This window comes from Cryptomeria japonica, chromosome 1 (assembly GCF_030272615.1).
Source record: "Cryptomeria japonica chromosome 1, Sugi_1.0, whole genome shotgun sequence".
NCBI lineage: Eukaryota > Viridiplantae > Streptophyta > Pinopsida > Cupressales > Cupressaceae > Cryptomeria > Cryptomeria japonica.
In genome coordinates, this window is record NC_081405.1 from 534790146 (window position 1) to 534803078 (window position 12933).

Below are 12933 nucleotides of genomic sequence, written 5' to 3' on the forward strand. Positions count from 1 at the left end.
AATGATTCTTTTAGAAAATAGTTTTTGTGTCTAAATTTGACAACCTTTATATAGAAATAAAATGCCTTTAGATTTGTAGATGCAATGGTGAGGTTTGTTTGAACTAAAAATGTGCCTTTTGTGAGTAGGTCACTTGATGTAAGAGTCAAACTCTTGTTTGTTATTATGTCATCCAACACAAATGAAAAGCTTTTCTTTAACTTAAGAATTTTAGACATGTTGGAATCAATGAAAATGTTGGTAATATAACTAGAAAGTATGTAGTCATCAAGATCTTACTAGAAAATATATAACACGAGATTAATAGATTTTTATAGATCTTTCTTAATTCTTTATGTCATTCAAAAGAAAAGAAAAGAGAAAATGTGAATTTATAAGATTTTAGGAAAGCAAACTGTAATTTTCCAATCAAGAACTATAGTACTTAAATTAACATGAGCTACAGTATCATTTTAGAAGTATGCAAGTAGATGGATAACCCAATAATTTCTTAAGAGAGATTTAAACAATAAAGTTATAATGCCTTAATTAAAATAAGATAGAGATTTTGAGAGATGTGCAAATGCCAATATAACAAATCTACATCTAGAGATTAGAAAGATAAGCTATTGAGTCTATTGAAGAAGAAAATAAAACTATATATAAACAACCTTATAATTTCCAAATCCAATAAAGAGTAGGATAATACATAAAAACAAAAAACAAAAGATTGCTTAGTCAAGTTTTCAAATCTACGAGAATAAGAATAGATCAGAATCTCATGAAAGAAAAAGAATGTACAACTGATTATCTTAACCTACTTAAATGAATTCGAAAAACATATACAATATCATATTTAAAATAAACATATCCAAATCAATAAAAATATTATAGTTTCCAAAAAAAATTATATCTAACTACAAATTCTCTAAGAATTTATATCACTTATGCACACAACTTTTAATTCTATCAATAACTTCTTTCAATTTCTACTTGATTCATTTAGCTTAATCTTTAAATATATAAATTTACTGATCTGTACATAATTTATTTATATATACTTTAAAAATTATCAAAAAATTTATTATTATTATTTTTTTTTTTATAAATTTCATTAAGAGGAAAATAGTTGATTAATTATAATAGCATACTAATTCTAATTTTATTGAGTATAAAACCTTTTCCAATAAAAGATCATTCTATATAAAGACCCATTTGATTTTAAAAAAAATCTGTATTTTAAGATCTACATAATCTCATTTGCAACAACTGAAATTTGAATTAAAAGTCACTTGCATTATGATCATCATCATCAGCACCACCACTAATGTATCCTTCATCGTTCGGCGAAATCAGAGAGAGCATGCTCCTCTGCAGTCAATCTCTCAGAGCAATCAAGATCACTGTCACTCTCTCACACCAATCAACACGCCCAAAGCGCAACAGATCTTTTTCAGAATATTCAGCTGTTGTGAATGCATAGTTTAGCAAATAAGCTTTGCAGTATGTGAAGGGTTTTCCTTTCTTCGCCTGCCTTCACTCCCATTATAAACGCCTTCTTTATACAAGGAGAGGATGGAATCCAGGAGTCATATTCTGAGAACCTTTCTTCATTAACTACGCACATATATATCCAGTCTGCAGCACCGCTAAACAGGTTTATATGTCTTAGGTGATGAGGTCTCTGACGCACAATCCTGGCCCCATTAAAAATATCGCCCTCTATCTGAGGAGAATCCCAAACCAAAGCGCAGAAGATGAATGTACTGAGTGAGCGATGGGTTTTATGAAACCAGTCCAAAATATTATTTATATTTCCTTCACGCTCTATTTCATAAAAAGCATCCACCAGAGACAATGTGTTCCCAATTTTATCTGCGGTAAAATATGATATGGACGATCACCTCACATAGCCAAATCTAAATCCTTCTTCATCTTCATCTTCATCACCCTCATTTGAAATAAAATCTGACATAGCTGATCTCCCCACCATAGTTATATGCTCAGATGGCAATCTCTGAAATCATAGTGTTCTCGATAAATTATTTTCAACAGTACATATGGAAAGTCGAAAACTGAACAGAAATACTTTATTGAGATGCAATTGTTCCAAAAAAAATTAACAAGCAACATAGCCACTATATTGAAAGGAAATAATGGACAAATGATGAGTAACTACATGTGTTTGTGTTTAGTACCTGCAACCTTTCGACACAACTTATAATAGGACTATCTGAAATAATCATCTCCTTCAGTCCTTCCAATTCTTCAACGCCTCTTATATTCGTCAGCTTCGGACATTCAGCAATGATAATGCTCTCCAGGCGTAATAAATGTTCAATGCCTTCCATATTCTGCATCCTTGTACATTTCCCAATGAAGAGTTTCTTCAACTCCTTCAATTCATTAAAACAAACTACATCATGCAACTGTGTACAGCCCTGAATCCAGATTCTCTTCAATCCCTTCAAGTGTTCAATAGCTTTTATACTCTTCAGCTCTGGACAATAAGCGATCCAGATCCTCTTCAATCTCTCCAATCTTTCAAAAGCTGATACATCCTGCAGGTTCTCACACTGGCTAATATAGATCCTCTTGAGACAATTGACACCCCCAAAATTTGGTAACTCTCTCATAGTCGGACATAATTTTATTTGGAAAAATTCAAGTTTTAGCAGATCATTGCCCGATACTTTTCTCAATTGTTGACATTTCAACAGTATCAGACATTCCAGTGTGGTTATCCCTGTCAAATCCATTTCAATCAGATCTGTCATACAACAAAGCTGAAGAGATTTAAGGTTGGGACAGAACTGTCCACTAATGGAGACCACCGTTGTTTTCAATACACCGCACAGAATTATGGCCTCAAGATTTCTCATAGGAAACAGATCAACAGTTGTCTTTCCCCTGTTGCTTAGAGCAAATTCCCCTTCTACCTTAAAGGATTTCAAGCTTAAAGTTTGCAGATAGGTGAGTTCTCTTATAGATTTCTGCAAGCGATTCCATTCAATAATACTTTCCCATCTTAAGAACTCAGGTCCACATTCTATTTGCAGACTTCTCAGATTTTTGAACATTCCAAACGAACTCAGCAGTTTCTTGAAATCGCTCATATACATATTTTGAAGGCTGGAGTCTAAGATACTATCAAAGATGCAAGATAGCTCTTTCAACTTGAGTAGAACCTGGAATTTACAACCACTTTGTTCAAACTGCTATTTTTTTCAATGATAAAAAATCTCACAAGACCGAAATAATTGCTGGTGCGACCAAAATTTAATTTTTGATCAAGAAAAAGCATGTACCTGGTCATCCCTTTGCCACAATATCACAGGTGATACTCTTTCAAGACTTAAAGTGTGCAAATTTTGTAGAGGAATCGGGTATTCAGGAATACGCCGATGACCAAAAATAGAGGAAAGTTCAAGCACTTGTAAATCAGTTGATGTCTTTGAACTCCCCAGAAAACATCTCATATAAAAATCATCTTCAATGTCGACCCGATTTATGAAACATCTGCAACTTTTTCCTTCAGACCCAGCGAGGGTGCCTTGGAATCCCTTGATTTTTCTCATTCCAATCTGAACTCAAAATTATTTGTAGTTAGAAAATGTTCACTCTAACTTACCTATAAATGTTCTAACAGCTTACAGAAAACAAATCATTTGCAACTAGGAGCATAAATTTAAGGCTGCATAAAACACATACAAGATCCTCAGGACGCCACAGCCGACGAGGATGGCTCATTTGATTATCTGTTGGCTGGACCGTTTCTTTATCTGCCATTTCCCTCCCCAAGTCGCGGAGGTGGTCATGCATTTTCAAAACAAATGTTGGCTCATAATGGCATCCTAGAGGGGCAAACACCCCATCTTGCACTTCAATAAGACACTTATCTTTGAGGGTCTGAAGTGCATGTTCGGCTCTCCAACCTGAAGCCTTCCATATACTTATGGCTTTTCTCTCATCTTCCCCTGTAAAAAAACAAGCTATATCCATAAAGATCTGTTTTTGATCCTCTTCTAGAGCGTCATAGCTTATTTTAAGCGTATCTCTTATGTCTTTGTCTAGTCTTGCCTTAGCCTCATCTAATTGCAACTTCCAATAAGCCATGCCACTCCCAAATACATGCCCACCCATTACTTGAAGAGCAAGAGGTAAACCTCCACACGCTTCGACAAAGCTATCTACCAAATTCTCAAATCCCCTTTTACAAGATTGCGTATGGAACGCATGCCAGCAGAAGAGTTCTTTGCTATGCTCTGGATTCATCTCTTTCATCTTATAACGGACTGTCGCTTCGAACTTTATAAGAAGTCTCTCGTCACGGGTTGTGACAATCACTAAACTATTGGGATTGAGGGTATCCTTGGGTAACAGGGCATCCAATTGCTTTTGATGATCAACATCATCTATAACTATAAGGAACCTTGATTCGTGGCTCCCTTGAAGCTCATGCTTGATATAGGCTGTTCCTTCTTCTATACTAGAAAATGAATAATGATTTCCAGGAAACAGATCATTGAGAAGCTTACTTTGCAAAGAAGTCAGCTTACCTTTGACATGGTTTTCCCGCACATCAAACAGACTAGCTGATTCACTGAATTCTGAATGTTTGCTATTGAAAAAATATTTAGCGAGAGTGGTCTTGCCAGATCCTCCCATTCCAAAGATGCCAATTATCTTATCTCTCATCTGCCCATTTCTCTGACAATGGCTATGGAAATCTTTCACAAGCTCGTCAAGTCCCACAGCCTATTGTGCAACTTGGAATGGAATGGAATTTTTCTCTTTTGCTTCTCCTTAACTACAGCGGTCAGAACATCATCGCACAGCTTGCTTGGATCGCTGAAAGTAAGAAAAGTTAAAACAAAAATATAATTAAAATATTGTAAGTAATTTAGTTTTTTTCAATTTATAAAACAAAAATATTTGTCGAATTGAAAAAGCTTAGTGGCTGAAGCACAAAAGCAGTCGGAGCGTATAAAAATACTTGTACAGCAAAATTGAAGAGAAAACTTGTTTATTTGCCACAACAGAGCCATATATGGCCAATAGGCGAAAAAACCATCTAAGAACTGAACAACACTTCAGTCTAAATCATAAAATAAAGAATTATAAAATACTCCGCAATAGTAGTACTTAGCAAGTTTGAAAGAATAATGATCAGAAATAAGTCAGTATTAAATATTTTAATCTTTAATTAATTTTTGTTCTTGTATACATGTAATAACCTTTCAATACTGGATTGTCTTTTCGATTTCTGATGAGGACATAAATGTAGTGGATGTTCAACTTCTTTGAAAGTTTATAAATAAGCCCAGTTCGAATCCAATTGCAGAGAGTTGGAGAGTTATAGAGTTACAGAGTTATGGACATACAACTCTTAAGACGAATTTGCAAAGCCATGACATGCATCTCATCTGTCGAGTTAGCCAATTTGTATCAGCTCTCATGAAGTCTACAGGCATACATCTCCTTTACAATATTGCTTAACTTGTATGGGCTCGGGCTTACAACTCTCTTTCACAGAGTTTGCCCAAATTAGATGGATTCCGGACATACAACTCTCTTTCACAGAGTTTGCCCAAATTAGATGGATTCCGGACATACAACTCTCTTTCACAGAGTTTGCCCAAATTGGATAGATTCAAGAGCATACAATTCTCTTTCACGGAGTTTGCCAAAATTTGTATGGTTCTTACATATTTTCAATGAAATGAAATTTTTATATGATTTATTATGTGTTTACAATACCAACAATTCTGCTTTGGCTATTGTTCTCTAAATTGACAAAATATTTCAGATCAAATAAGCACTCTTATTGAGGGAAATAAATCTCCTAACCATGCCAGGTTAGCCAGCAAAGCTACTTAAAAAATCTCAACATTTTTAATCTCTAAGCCTCCACTTTAAAAATCTGAACATTTTCAATCTCTAAGACCCCCTTTCTCTACTTACACAGATCTTATTCCAGGCTCAAAACAAAGTTCAAAAGGATCTCCTGAACTTTTCCAGAGAAAGTCCGTCATTATAGAGCTTTGTCCAGGGTGAAGTATAAAAGCTATAATAGTAAATACAAAACGATTCCTAGATTAGTTAAACTAGTTTCTAGGAAAACAAAAATTAACAAAATATAGAAATATATATGGATGGAAAGCACATGATGATGTCTTACTCATTTTCTGTGTTGAGTTCATAGCCTTTGAGCCATGAAACATTCTGCGGGCATTCTTTCCACTGTTGAAAGTCATGACTAGGAAATCTGCCCTTCTCTTCGTGTTTAGAAAATGCTTCAGCAACTCCATTTTTTATGTAGCGGAAGTCTGATGGCTGAACATGGTAGAAGAGGGGAATAATTCTAGCCTTGGTTTGGAACATCAAAGCAAGCTCAGCTAAGCACCAAGGAGACTCTGCATATTGCGGTGATAAGATGGCTATGTGCACTGCGGCAGAGGATATGGCATTCTTAATGGCAGAAGGAAAATAATCTCCGAGTTCAGTCTCTGGAGCATCTAGATATGCCCGGATCCCAGCTTCCTGTAGAGCATCGTAAAGCTGCTGAGCCACCTTCGTTTTGGTGTCCGGGCCTCGATGGTTGATGATTACATCAAACTGTTTTGCAGTCAAGGAGGATTTTATCTTTTTTTTGGGAGGTTCAAGCACCCAAAATGGATCGCGTTCCTGTTGTCCTCGACCAGATGTTGAAGTGGAAGCCATTAACAGAAAATTGATGCTCTGGTGAAAAAGAAAACAAAATCAAGAATGGATATGTTAGAAACGCCCTATTGCTGAAAAAAAGAAATTCAGTGCTTCAACAGGTAAAGTATGCAGAAAAAGCGATGAAAGTTTAAACTGGTAGGTTGTTTGCACGCGCACACCTGCAAGAACACGACAACCGATGATCGAGTCGACAATGCCAAAGGTTGGTTCCAGGTTATTGCAAAAAATCAGCACTTGACTGTAATAATCATCGAAAGACTGGAATCAGTCGGGGAGTCAATGAAGACAACAAAAGTCGTTGTGGCAGTTACGGTTTGAATCTGTGACCTAACAAATATCCGTGTCACGCGGTTGTGACAATCACTAAACTATTGAGATTGAGGGCATCTATGGTTAATAGGGCATCTAACTGATCTTGATGATCAACACCATCTATAACTATAAGGAAGCTTTGTTCGTGGCTCCTTTACTGGTCATGTTCGATATTGGCGGTTCCTTCTTCTACACTAGAAAACGAATGACGATTTCCAGAAAACAGATCATTGTGAAGCTTGGTTTGCAGAAAAGTCAACTTCCCTAGGACATTGTTTTCCCGCACATCAAACAGAATAGTTGATTTACTAAATTCTGAAAGTTTGCGATTGAATAAATATTTGGCGAGAGTGGTCTTGCCAGACCCTCTCATACCAGAGATGCCAATTATTTTATCTCTCATCCGCCCATTTCTCTGACAATGACTGTGGAAATCATTCACAATCTCATTAAGTCCCACCTCATAATTTGCAACTCGAAAAGGGATTTTTCTCTTTTTCTTCTCCTTAACCTCAGCCAAAACAACATCACACAGCTTACTCTGATCACTGAAAATTTAAAAAAAACAAAAAAAAAACACAAATACAATTAGAATAAAGTTGTAAGCAATTAAGTTTTTTTTTAATTTATTATTAAATTTAAAAACTAAGTGAATAAAGAAAGCTTAGAGACCAGAGTAAAATACAGAATAAAAAGCCGAAGCCTAGAAAAACTCCTGCAGTAAGAAGGAAAGGAAAAACTGGTATATTTGCCACAACAGAACCAAATGCAGCAAAAGACCACAAAACCAGATAAGACTTAAAGATATTCAAATCAGACAAGTATAAGATCTAAAACCACAACCCAAAAAAACAGCGAACAACAGTTCAGTCTAAATCGTTAAAAACATTTTAAAAAAAGGGAACTATAAAGTACTCTGCAATAATCGAACTTAGCAAACTTAAAAGAATGTGCACTCTCATTGAGGAGAGATATAAATCTCCACACCAGCTTAGCCAACACAACTACTTTACGAATCTAACATTTTTAATCCCCCCACTAACAAAGAAAGATCAAAACGACCTCCTGAGCATTTCCAGAGAAAATCCCTCATTGCAGAGTTGATTTTACTAACAAACATTTTAGTCTTAGATACCCAACAGGCATGCTTTCCACTGTTGGATGTCAACACTAGGATATCTGCCCTTCTGTTCGTGATTGAAAAATGCATATGCCACGCCATTTTTAATGTGGCGGAAGTCTGAAGGCGGAACCTTGTAAAACAGAGGAATAATTCTAGCATTGGTTTGAAACATTCAGGCTAGCTCAGCTAAGCACCAAGCAGACTCTGCATATCGCTGTGAGAAGATGGCTATGTGCACTGCGGCAGAGGATATGGCATTCCATATGGCAGAAGAAAAAGAATCTCCGAGCTCAGTCTCTGGAGCATCTAGATATGCTCGGATCCCAGCTTCCTGTAGAGAATCGTAGAGCTGCTGAGCTAGATTCGGTTTGGTGTCTGGGCCTCGATGGTTGATGAATACATCATACTGCTTTGCAGTCAGCGGGGATTTTATCATTTTGACGGCAGGTTCAAGCACAGAAGTGCAACGCGCCGTTTTGGTTTTCTTCGACCAGATGTCGAAGCGGAAGCCATTAATAGAAAATTGGTGCTCCGCTGTAAAAGCAAATGAATACAGAATAGATTATGTAAGAAATGCCCTATCCTTGAAAATAAGGAATGCAATGAGCCAACGAATATGGAGATACATATAGTAGATAAATGGTGAAATTTCTGGAACGAAGTTTGTGCTTCCGCGTAATTGCCCACCAAAAACACGTTTTATTGAGCGGAGTGTGTGCTTCGACGTCATTGCCTTTCAAAACACAAAAAAGGTAAAGGTAAAGTTTTTTGAGTGGAGTATGTTCTTCCACGTTATTGCGTTGAATTGTGTGAAATCAGTCAGGTAGTTGGCTGAGAAGAAAAAACTCTAGCGTTACAAGAAATAAAACTAGTAATTGCATCTTGTTGTGCAATGGGTAGGCGGAACAAGTGTGGAAATTCAATTAGGAAAAGAATGGTCTATTTATTTTATATTTTTGTGCAATATATGATGTTAATTGATAAGTTATTTAATTAATGATAATTTTCAAATAAAGTATCAATGGAAAAGTGTTAGTTTGAAATCTACTATGTATCCTCTAATATGGATTTGAAATACAATTGAAACAAAACCTTTGGATGAGGAAGTTAATAGAACTCCATTACCAACAAGTTCATGGTATGTTAATTTTTCATTTGCTTGAGGGTCTCCAAAGAATTTTACAAGTCCATTTTGTGCATTTTTAATGATCATAAAACCATGATAAGGCATCTATAGAAAATTCTACTAAGCAATTTTCTCCTACATAATTTGATCACTTTGACTAAAATAAATATTGTTTATCTATTTACAAAATAATATTAAATTAATCTATAAATTATGATGTGATATTAAATAAAATTTTAATGATTATTATTATCAATTATATATTATAATATAATAATGAGTAAAATCTTAAAAATAAATATAAGAAAAATAATAAATAAAAAATTTACAACTATACGCAATATTAATATTAATATATTCTTATAAATTCCATTGGTTGTCTTATAGAATATACATTAAATAAGTATTATTTATCTTATAATTATAATATGTTTAAACTATTAATTGATATATATATATATATATATATAGAGAGAGAGAGAGAGAGAGAGAGAGAGAGAGAGAGAGAGAGAGAGAGAGAGAGAGAGAGAGAGAGAGCTAGGGTTGTCGTTGCACCAAAAGATCGTCTTGTCAATGCCCAATACAACCACTAGACTTATAAAATCCACAAGAGGTTGTTAAACCATGTCGTGAATCTCTACGAGGGATGTTGGCCCACTGCCAACAATTATATAATAGATAATAAATATCATATTAATTATGTATATCTAAATATTTATCACTTCTATTAAAACAAATTAACTTATTTAGTTTAAGATAATTACCTTTTAAAAAATAAAGATAACATAACTTTTTGTTATACATAAAATATAAAATACACTTGTATTTCTTTATACATAAACTTTATTTGGCATGTGGTAGTGTTGACATGACAACTGTGTCAATTGAATAGAAATCAATTTCAATTCTTAATATTCTTTTTCTTCCTTATAAATAGGCAACATTTTGGTCTATTTTTGCATATATTTGTGTAGTAAAGGAGGTTCCATTAGTAATATGGGCATGTTATGTTTGCAATAGGGAGAAAGGGGGAGAGTGAAAGAGAGAGTGGGATAGAAAGAGGGATAAATAGAGGGGGGAAGAGTAAGGGAGATTACGAGGGCTAAGGACATAGTGATAGAGAGGAAGATAGAGATGGAGTTGGAGAAGGACATGGATATGGAGAGAGAGAGAGAGAGAGAGAGAGAGAGAGAGAGAGAGAGAGAGAGAGAGAGAGAGAGAGAGATGAATATAGAGAGAGATAGAGAGATGGAGAGGGAGAGATAGAGATAGAAATAGAGATAGAGATAGAGAGATAGAAAGGGAGATATAGAGAGAATGACATGGAGAGGATGAGATAGAGAAATATAGAGGAAGATGGATAGGGAGAGGAAGAGATAAATAGGGGGAACATAGAGAGAGGGAGATATAGAGATATATGTAAAGAGAAAGAGAGATAGAGATATATGGCAAGGGAAAGAGAGAGATGGATATATATATATATATGGGTAGAGAAATGGAGAGAGGATAATGATAGAGAGGTAGATAGGGAGGGAGGGAGGGAGGGAGGAGAGATAGAAAGAGATGGGAGAGATAGAAAGATAGAGATATAGGGATAGGGAGGGAGAAACAAGGACAATATATGTGAGAGAGCGATGGGTAGAGATATACAGATATAGAGAGGGAGAAAGACACTGTGTATGTTTTAATGGTGTTAGTTTCTCTTTAGTTTTAGATTCATTTTAAGATAAATTCCTTAATATAATATTCTAGTAGCATTTGGTATGTATTTTTGGTTAATTTTGGCTTCTTAATCTTTGTCTTTTTACATTTATTATTGCTCATGCATTTTATTACTCTTGTTTTATCTATATTTGTTTTCATATATTTCCATCATTTATCAGTTAATGTGAAATTAATCATTGTAGTACTAAATGGAAAAGAAAGTAAGTATTTTCCTTCTTATTAAAATCCCGTTCATCTAATGACTAAGTAAACAATTCTTATGGAAAGTAGAGAACACCTCAAGTTATTTCTTTCTTTGTCTTCCTTAATGTGTGTAATCTATGGCTAGAGTACATTTGAAAACATGTTTGCAATGGGGGAGTTTTGAGCACAGTGTATGGTACCAATCTGGGTGACATTTGATTGTGATCCATAATTATAATTGTAAAGAATGTGAGGCAAATTGTAAGCTATATTTGATCATGTTCCATGCTAACAAACGTTTCATATGTCAAGTGAGTTGTGTTGTGCCTATTATGCAATACATTTACATGTGATCCATAAGTACAAATTTTATTACAATTCTAAACAATGTGAGGTAATTTGTAGGCTATATTTGATCATGTTCCATGTTAACAAACCCTTCATACGTCAAGTGAGTTTGATTGTGCCTACTATGCAATACATTTACATGTAATCCATGATTACAAATTTTATGCATGTGAAGTGAATTATCATGTGCCAATGATGGGTTACATTTAAATGTAATCCGTGTTTACAAATGTTAAGAATGTTAATGTAATTCTAGACTATCAACATTATACTCTTTTTTTTTAAAATGTTATACATGTTCTAAGATGATATAACAAAAATAATATATATTTACATTTATTTATTAACTATTTAAAAATATATTTTATTATAAAAATTATATTACAATTATCGATTATTATCTATTATTTTTTGTAATATTTTTATATATTTTTAATGTAATTATATTTATATTTATTTTATATTCTCAAATTTCTATTATAATTGTTTTTATTATTTATTTAATATTTATATAACTTAAATTATTTAAAAAACATATCATATTTAATAACAACAAATTGCAGTACACCAAATTATTAATTATACTCAATGCTAATTTAAAAAAAACCTAATAATAATAATAATATGAATCTAATCGTAGAAAGAAACATATATTAATGCCCACCAACCAGTGTAAACCCAATGAAGGAAAATAAATAAAATAGTGAAAGTTGGACACCTTCTAGTCAAAACTTGTCCATTGTATTTTAAATTGTGCATTGCCATTCTCGATGGAAAACCCTAATTACTGTAGGTAATGCATAAATATGTGTGCATTCAATAAAGTTAATCTTAATTTTTTTTTAAAGCAATATATTAGAGTCAATCCTGTACTACGGATATAGTTGTGCACGAAACTCGAACCTGACAAATTCGTATTGCCTTGCAATATATTATCAAGATCGACGGTGGCAAACGTTTGATTCGTATTGCCTTGCAATATATTATCAATCTCCCTTCCTTTCCATACTAAAATAATGCGATAGTGCAACACAAAATATGAAAGAATAACTAATTAACCCCCATTTTGCTCGCCCATGAAATAGTACAAGAGACATGTTTTGTTCTAATCTATACTCATGGCTATAAGCCTTTGTAATTATCGAAGACCGTACTATTTCCTGACCATATGCAAGTGGGTGTTTTGATCAATGCAATCTTGAGGTAAAAGATATGACATAGAAATCATAGAGAGATCTACCACATAAAGCAAGTGGTAAGAAAAAAACTTTTTTTTTTAACATTATTAACATTGGGACATGATAGTTGGCGTTTAACAGTTCACTAACATGACAACCATATGGTACTGACATGACAATTGCATTTCAAGTACATCACCGCTGAGTGGTAAGAATAATATCAATACAGTTGT

The 12933-nt window shown here is 34.1% G+C and overlaps 3 protein-coding genes across 4 annotated transcripts; all 3 read right to left on the bottom strand.

Moving 5' to 3' along the window:
• Positions 1-1199: 1199 nt before the first annotated feature.
• On the bottom strand, positions 1200-8750 carry LOC131073723 (disease resistance protein Roq1). Of its 2 annotated transcripts, XM_058010224.2 has the most exons (6): positions 6864-8750; positions 6161-6720; positions 3691-4830; positions 3288-3563; positions 2178-3167; positions 1200-1996 (listed from the first exon to the last, which is right to left on the bottom strand). In XM_058010224.2, exons 3-6 carry the CDS (start codon positions 4675-4677, stop codon positions 1880-1882), a joined length of 2370 nt encoding a protein of 789 aa, XP_057866207.2. In that variant the 5' UTR covers positions 4678-4830; positions 6161-6720; positions 6864-8750; the 3' UTR covers positions 1200-1879. The 2 variants fall into 2 exon arrangements, with proteins under 2 accessions (XP_057866207.2, XP_057866208.2); XM_058010225.2 differs by having other exon boundaries at positions 6161-8750.
• Positions 6157-6702, bottom strand: LOC131073714 (probable 2' cyclic ADP-D-ribose synthase BdTIR). Its single transcript, XM_058010215.2, has one exon. It carries the CDS (start codon positions 6700-6702, stop codon positions 6157-6159), a length of 546 nt encoding a protein of 181 aa, XP_057866198.2.
• On the bottom strand, positions 8313-8870 carry LOC131073713 (probable 2' cyclic ADP-D-ribose synthase BdTIR). The gene is made up of 2 exons (XM_059210881.1): positions 8828-8870; positions 8313-8674 (listed from the first exon to the last, which is right to left on the bottom strand). Exons 1-2 carry the CDS (start codon positions 8868-8870, stop codon positions 8313-8315), a joined length of 405 nt encoding a protein of 134 aa, XP_059066864.1.
• Positions 8871-12933: the final 4063 nt, after the last annotated feature.